The sequence below is a fragment of the Fukomys damarensis genome, unplaced genomic scaffold, assembly GCF_012274545.1.
Source record: "Fukomys damarensis isolate Sample0158 unplaced genomic scaffold, DMR_v1.0_HiC HiC_scaffold_15, whole genome shotgun sequence".
Lineage (NCBI taxonomy): Eukaryota > Metazoa > Chordata > Mammalia > Rodentia > Bathyergidae > Fukomys > Fukomys damarensis.
The window spans coordinates 63,592,182-63,600,297 of NW_022900927.1; the positions used below are offsets into that span (position 1 = coordinate 63,592,182).

The following is an 8,116-nucleotide window of genomic DNA, read 5'->3' on the forward strand; positions in this document are numbered from 1 at the left end:
TTGGGCGCGGCGGGACCCAAGCCGGGAGCCCGGCCCCGCCGCCGTGTCCCGGCTCTCGCCAGAGCCGCCCTGGGTTCCTGTTTCGGTTTCCTGTTCTTTTCCTGTCAAACCAACTTCTGTTAAGTTTTAGTGCACATTCTTGGAAGCGTAGAAGGTGGCGAGGAATTAGTTCTTCACGGAAGGAAAAATAAATGGCCACGTGCATGTCATTTTGTCCCCTGCCAGGCCCCTTGTCGGTGAACAGTGGTGTTTACAGGGATGTCCTGTGATTCTTTGCGCTGCCTGCCGACGTTTCGGAAGTGACAGTGTGCTTCGTGAAAGCTAGTCCTCTGTTAACCTAGAAGCCCAAGTAAAACCTAAATGCAGTTTTTCCCCAACAAAATATAGAGGCAAAACGAATACCCCTAGGGTTAAACACAAGAGTAATACAAGTTAACAGTTGGTGATATTGTTCAGTATATGAAACAGATAGTGGGTTATGCTGTGTGGATTTTTTAATGTTTAGTTTTCCCAAAAGGTGAGATGTCCTTTTAAAAAATTCTAGCTGGATTTTGTTGTATTTTACAGAGACAGACTAATGTTTACTAACTTATATGCTATTAGGTTTTATTCGCCTATCAAAGAAGGGTTAGCAACCTCTAGGATGGTTTGCAGTTTTACAAGCAGCATTCCATGTTACTAGATATTACGCAGCGTTGGAGGTAGTGTCAGTAATCTTTATGCTTGTATGCAGTGTTCTGAACTGCACTGTCATGTCTGATGTTTTATGGGCTAAAGTTGCCTGCGTTAGTATCTTCTAAAACATAGGGATGCGGATACATTACTAAGTTTGAAAGTGGTTCAGCTTGAAGTAGGATAACCTGATTCAATAGACATTTTCTACTCTCCAGTCTTAGGGATACAAAGATGAATGAATCTGTTGGAAGAGATGAGCATACATGGGTCTTTGGAAGTCTCAGGAATAACTATGTAGTTTCTGTATCAAAACTTTGCATTTTTACTAGTTTATAATTACTCATTACTGAGTGAGAAAGTTAGTGTTATCACTGATGTTGTGATGAGTTATCTGTGAGACCCCGTAAGCCTGGAGGAGTGACTCGTCATGTTTTTGCTCAGTGTTTAAGAGCTCATTTTCTGGTCACATGAAGCACTGCCAGGTCATTCCTCATATAACTGAGAATTAGACACCAACACGGGCTTCTGAGACGCTTGCAAAATGTTTAGCATAGGGAAGAGAGGACTGTTCATCTCTTTCTTCTCTGTGCCTGGTTTTCATTAATTTTGGGACAGTGAATCAAATCTAGATTAATTGCTTCTCCAGAATCGCCTAGGTTAATGCTGTAATAAGATAGGGATCATGATGAGCCAAATTGATTCACCTGATTCAGAGCAGGAACTGCAAAATGAAGGACGCAGGGAGGGAGATCTTTATACCTAAATGCATTGTGTTGCTAACTTGAAGAGATACATTTTTTTTTAGAAGACATTGAATAAAGTTACAGTCAATAAAAGAAACTGAGTTTAAGTTGAATTTGCTGCCTTTAGGAATAAGTAATGAGTTCTCATGTATAAGATGGAATATTTGCTTTCATCCATTTTAATGAATGGACAGTTTTAAAATCCACTTAACTCTGGTGACTCTCAGCTAAACGTCTTCCATTACTGTGTGCAGTCTGCAAATAGCACAGTGTTCTATACTTAGCCTTCTTTATTGGCTTTTCCAGCTCAATTATGATAGCTAGATAATTAAGCCAATAAAATATCTGGGTAAATTGTAGGCATTAAGGGATAATATCCACTATACTACAGCAGGTCTAAACCTTTCACTTAAAAAATACTTAGAAGCCGGGCATGGTGACATATGCCTGTAATGTCACCACTCTGGGAAGCTGAGGGAGGAGGATTTCCAAGTTCGAGCCCAGCCTGAGCAACTTAGTGAGTCCTTGTCTCAGACAAAAAATAAAAGGGGCTGAGGATGCAGCTCAGTACAAAGGTCCTGGGTCCAGTCTTCCATACTGCCCAAGGGGGTGTGGTAAAGTGTCATTGTATTTTTTTAAGTTTACTAGGTGCAGAATTAACATTTTAAATAACATTTTAAAATATTCTATATCAACACAGGCTTTTGTAGCTGCTTTAGGTTAAGTTGTGAATGTTTTTTTTTTTTCTATGAAGTTATTTATGACTAAAACAAAAGCAGGACAGTGAGTTACCTAATAGTACATTGAGTTATTTAATTGTACACTGTTCAGACTGGTAAACCCTAGATTATGGGGCAAATGGGCTGCTGCTTTTAAAATGTTTTAAGTATTTGGAAAACATTAAAAGCTGAATGTTTAACTTTGGAGCTTTATTTTCAAGAAGTTGAGACATTCCAAAGTAATGATTAACACTGTTTCACTGTGTGACTTGTGAGGTTATTTGAAGGAAATGTTCTGTAATTCATTACTTGTAATTGTCCTGTTTTAAAATTTAAATTTAGAAATACATGCTGAAGTCCAACTGAAGAATTATGGAAAATTTCTTGAGGATTATACATCACAGCTGAGAAGAATTGAGGACGCCCTGGATGATTCAATTGGAGATGTTTGGGATTTCAATCTTGATCCTATAGCATTAAAGGTTTAACTTGATTTTTTAAAAAAAAATGATACACATAATTTTCAAGGCATACCATATCTTGACAGTATCATTTTTAAAAACAAAATATATTTTTTATTTGAAATGTAACAGTGAAAACAAACTTGGAAAAATTGTTAATTTCCTTTTCTCTAGGCCATGCAGGTGTTTTTTTAAATTTTCTTTTTGAAAGAATGATACAAACTCTGATTTTTGCATTAGCCCTTATTTTTCACCATCAAGAAAATAGAGTTGGGTGCAATATTCAAGCCTTGTTTGTTTCTTCTTATTGAGGTTATTTTACATACAGCAAAATGTAGGGTTATTTGTGGAGCACTTAGGCACTACACACTGTCCTAAATCACACACTAACTTTATGATAGCTTTACTGATGTGTAATTCATACATACAGTTTACCCATTAAATTATAAAATTTTAGTGTATTCACAGAACTGTGCAACCATCACCATTTTAGAACATTTTTACCATCTGAAAAGAAATTCTTTACCTACTAGTAGTCACCTCCCTTCTCCATCATACCAGCACCCCCAGACCTAGGCAACCACTGAGCAATTTAATTCACTTTGCAGCTCTATGGGTTTGTCTCTTTCGGACATTGTATTTTAGCGGCACCATACAAAATGTGCTCTTTGTATCTCGCTCCTTTCACATAGTGTGTATTCTAGGCTCATCCCTGTTGTACCATGTGTTAGTACTTCATTTCTTTTCATTACTGAATAATACTCCATGTTATGGAATGCTTTTATCACGGAGAGTATTCATCCATTTATCAGTTCAGTGGAGTTTTTTCTACTCCTGGCTATTGTGAGTAATGTTATAATGAGCGTCTTTGTACATGTTTTTGTTTACATACGTTTTCATTTCTCTTAGAGACATTTGCTGGGTCCTATGGTAACTATATAACTTTCTGAGGATCTGCCAGACTTTGCCAGTGTGGCTGTACCAGTTTACATTTCTGCCAGCAATAAATGATGCCAATTCATCCATGTCATTCTCAACACTTGTTACTGTCTTTCGCAGATATTATTTTTATTATCATTTATATATATTTTTGACAGGGTCTTGCTATATTGTTTAAATTGGTCTTGAACTCACCAGATAGCCTAGGCTGCCTTTGGTGGTGATCTTCCTCTCTCAGCTTCCTGATTGTAGGGATTATAGGTATTGCTACTATGCCTGGCTATTATTCTGATTGCAGCCATGCTGGTGAGTGTGAAATGGTCATCTCATGGTTTTGGTTTGCATTTTTCTGATGGCTAATGATGTAGCATCTTTTTGTATGCTTATTGATCATTTATTTTGATTTTGGAGAAATGTCTATGCATTTACCCCCCCCCCTGTTTTTGGTACTGGGGATTGAATTGGAGTCCTTGCCTATGTGAGGCAGATGGCAGAACCACTGAGCTAAATCCCCAGCCCCTACCCTGTATTTTTATTGACAGGGTGTTACTGTGTTGCCTAGGCTGGATTTGAACTGGCCTCAAGCCCTCCTCCTTCTTCATCCTCCAGTTAGCAGAAACTATAGACACCTCACCTGCCTTTGCCTTCTTTTAAATTTGGCTATTCATTATTACAGTGTTGGACAAATAATTGACTTTCAGTTTCCACAGCACTGTAATGTAGGTACAGTACCTCCCTTTGCAGAACAGCAAAGCTGAGGCAGCGTGCTGGACTCAGTGAAGTGAAATGCGGCGTTTGGTGGGGAGGGCCTAGCAGGGCAGAGCGCATCCCTGTGTGTGCTGCACACTTGTGGACCTGAGTTAACTTCTGACTTTCCTGTCTTGCAGGCTGGCCGCGTGGGCTATGCTGCCTTTAAACATTCTTTCTCCCTCAAATTTATTGTTGTCTCTTTTGTTCTTGAACACTTCTGAGTGTCAAGGGTGGTGATGTTTTTTCAATTTGTTAATTTTATTTGTTAATTGTTTTAAAGATGTGCTCTTAGCCGTAGGAGTCTCTACTAGTTATGACCATGAAGACCTGTTTGTCTCAACTGTCAGGATGAAGTCATCTGTTAGCTTTTACCTTCCATATAGATGAGTTTTAATCTCTCAGACTTTATCCTATGCCCTCGCCCCTGTTGCCTTTGGAATTTCTTTTTAATTCCATTATTGGACTGCTATTTTGTATTTCTAGTGTGAAGATGTGTTGTTTACATCTTTAGGAGAGTTGTAAACCCCGACTCTGTAGACAGAAGTACGGCCCCGTGAGAAAGTTTGTGTGTAACTTACCTACATGAAATGCAGTTGTTAGCATATCACCAGTGATCTAAGATTTGCTGTAAAAATCCCGTGTAAATGTTAATTTGGAATGCTTTATGAAGGTGGGGATTGAGGTGGTCTTAGAGGAGAAGGGGACTTGTACTGCATGTTAGGTGTTTCTGGGCTGTGGATGTATTGAGTCAAAAATGCTCTTTTCTCTTTTCTTCCTTGTCTGTTCTGTACAATAACTTACTTTGATCCTTTTAGTGGTAGTATTTTACCAAGTTCAGGCCTGTCTAATGAATTCAGGGTGACCGGTGCACTTGCTCCTCACCTGGCCCTCAGGTCCCTGCGTGCAGCAGGAGTCCCTGCAGTGGCTTTTGTCCCGGTGAGACCATTTGTCATACTTTTTCTTATTTTATAGTCTATTGAGATTGCATTGAACAAAACAGCTGATTTGATGTGAGCTCAGAGTACAGGGTCAGCACAAGTTAAACTTAACCAGGCTCAAAACAAAGAAAATTAGGCTCAATTTGTGTATTTAAAATTTCAGTGATTTTTCAAATTGAAACGTACTTTTTCTTTGTTCCTCTAGCTTTTGCCTTATGAACAGTCTTCCCTTTTGGAGCTGATAAAGACTGAAAACAAGGTACAAAATCCTAATCCAAAATACACATTTCTAAAGCAATGTTTTTGCTATTTGGTTTTTACCTTTTTTCTGTTTTATCTCTTCACTCATAAAATTAGGTCTTAAACAAAGTCATTACTGTTTATGCTGCACTTTGTTGTGAAATCAAGAAATTAAAATATGAGGTAAATGTTAATATTCTTTTCTTACAACTTTAAAAACATCATTGAAAGACAAGGTATACCTGTGTGTGCCCAGTGTGCAGTAAATATTGAATGACTTACTCATGCTGGTACTACCAATAGTCGTGCAATTTATTAATCCTGCCAGTCACTGAGCGCTTCCTCTGCCACACCAGGCTGACTCTGTTAACCTCACAGCAGCTGGGTGTGGGTGAGTAGTAGATGCTGAACTGAGGCTTCAAGGCGTCTCTTGACCAGGAGCCTCCTGGGAGTCATGGTTTAAATCTAGGTCTGTGTCCCTCAGAGTTAGTGCTACTGTACTTGCCGTGTCCTGGCTTGTTAGATGGAGCTGATTTTATTAAAAAAAGCTTTGAACCTTAGCATTTAGTCTGTGTTTCCTTACTAAAGAGCCGCTGGCATGCTGATAGGAGCTGGTAGATGTCGTCTTTTCATTTTTCTTTGACACTTGTGGTTGCTGTTTTGGAACTGATGGGTGGAGGTAGGGCAGTGAGGGTGATTGCGGAGATGGCTTGAGTCATGACGTGCATGAAATGCTAGTAACAGCTGTGTTGCACTCAAGATAAATTGAATATACTTACAAGTAGTGTTTGGAGTTTAAGTTTGTATATAGATAATTTAGTCCATGGTTACTAATACAGAGAACTAAGATAATCAATGCATTCAAAAACCAAATAACCTTTACACTTATTTTAATTTTTTTTTAAACAGGCCGAAACGAAGTTTTATAATGGTCTCTTGTTTTATGGAGAAGGAGGTAAGTTTCAAAATTGCGAAATTATAATGTAATATTGAAATGAACAAAAAGCTCAAGACAGTTCTGGAATGACATAATCAAGTGATGTACTATGAGAAAAATCAGCATTCAGATTTTTGTTAGTCTAGCTAAATTAGTGAAGAAAACCTGGGGAAGCAGAAGCAAATTCCCTAAAACTGATCTGTAATCTTTTTCACCTGTTACAAAGTACATAATTATGTGTAGATTTTCCTTGAATGATTAATGATTGTCTCATTTTTCTCTTCAGTGTAAGTATTGTGTTTTCAGTACTCTGCAGATTAAAAGATGTCCAAATTTTTAAAAATCACTCGTGTTTTGCTATTCAGGTTAAGTTTAAAAATTGAGCTGGATGTGGTGGCACACACCTGTAATCCCAGCTCTCCAAGTTGAGGCAGGATCACTTCGAGTTCGAGACCAGCCTGGGCTACAAAGTGCGTTCCAGGCAGTCTGAGCTACATAGTAAAACCCTGTCTCAAAAAACCAAACCAGTGAAATATAATTTTTAATGTTGCCTTTTACAGCTACCGATTCTAGCATAGTGGAAGGCGATTGTCAGATTCAGATGGGGAGATTTATTTCATTCTTACAGGTAACTGATTTTTACTTTCTATTGTACTTTTTCTTTTACAAGCATAAGTTACACGTAATTTAAAAATTCTGAAACTTTCAAGTGCTAAGGTTGTGTACTCCAGGCATAGGATACTTAATTATTACATTCTGATTTAGGAGGTCATACTTCTTGAGAGAGTTGCAGGCATTTTAGGGCAATCAGGATCAAAATAAGTTTCTTTGTATAATTTCATTCATGAACAATTTGTCACCATGCCTTTTAAAAGATGTTAAACTGTGTAACAGGAAAAGATCAGCTACAAAAATTGTGAATGGAATTAAGCAGTTGTATGAGTTGATGAGGTTAATAAAAGCAGCAGCACTTGATGCTTTTAGCAGAATGTTTTCATTACTGGAAAGCTTTACTCATTCCAGGTCTTTGGCTTAGTTTTAACTAAAAGCATGAGACAGCTTCTGTTTCCTCCCTCCTCTCCTCATCATGACAGTGAATGTGTAATGTGAAAAAGCAAAAATTAGAGATAAGGAAAAAATACCTATAGTATCCCTTCCATTATGTCTGTTGGGTACAAGATTTTTTTCCATTAAGTTTATTAGTACATTTAAGATAAACAATACAGTTACATTCATCATTGGGATCTTGTACTTTTACATGATGTATCTTTGTTCTTATTTTTTCCTCATTCCCCTGCCCTCCCTTCACCCCCATCACCCTTCCCTATTTACAAAGACTTTGCTTCCATTTTCCCCCTTTTTTTTTTTTTTCTTATTGGGTACAAGATTTGATGCTAACATACTGTTAAAATCTTTTTGACTGTTTTGGGAGAGATCTGCTTGACCTAATTGAGCATTTTATAGGTAATATAGCATGTGTTTATTCAGGGTCTTGTCTAGAAAACAAATTATGCAACGTATTTTAAGAAGGCGTAGGTCACTTGATACAAAGTGGCACATATGCTATAGAACTATAGAGACCTGTTGTGGAACACGAGTATAATAGTAATAAAATTGTCCTGTGTATGGGATTCATGTCAAATGAATAGATTTTTGCTACTTTTGTTTACAAAAAAAAAATACCTATGTGAGATGATGGACAGTGCTGTACTAA

At 37.8% G+C, this 8,116-nt stretch overlaps 1 protein-coding gene across 1 annotated transcript in view; it reads left to right on the top strand.

Annotated features, from left to right (window-relative positions):
• Washc4 (WASH complex subunit 4) overlaps nt 1-8,116 on the top strand; it is a 49,192-nt gene that overhangs the window by 420 nt on the left and 40,656 nt on the right. Inside the window, exons 2-6 of the mRNA XM_033763506.1 lie at nt 2,480-2,619; nt 5,431-5,484; nt 5,583-5,648; nt 6,375-6,420; nt 6,963-7,030. Of these exons, the coding sequence (XP_033619397.1) occupies nt 2,480-2,619; nt 5,431-5,484; nt 5,583-5,648; nt 6,375-6,420; nt 6,963-7,030 (374 nt within the window). The remainder of the gene's footprint in view (nt 1-2,479; nt 2,620-5,430; nt 5,485-5,582; nt 5,649-6,374; nt 6,421-6,962; nt 7,031-8,116) is intronic.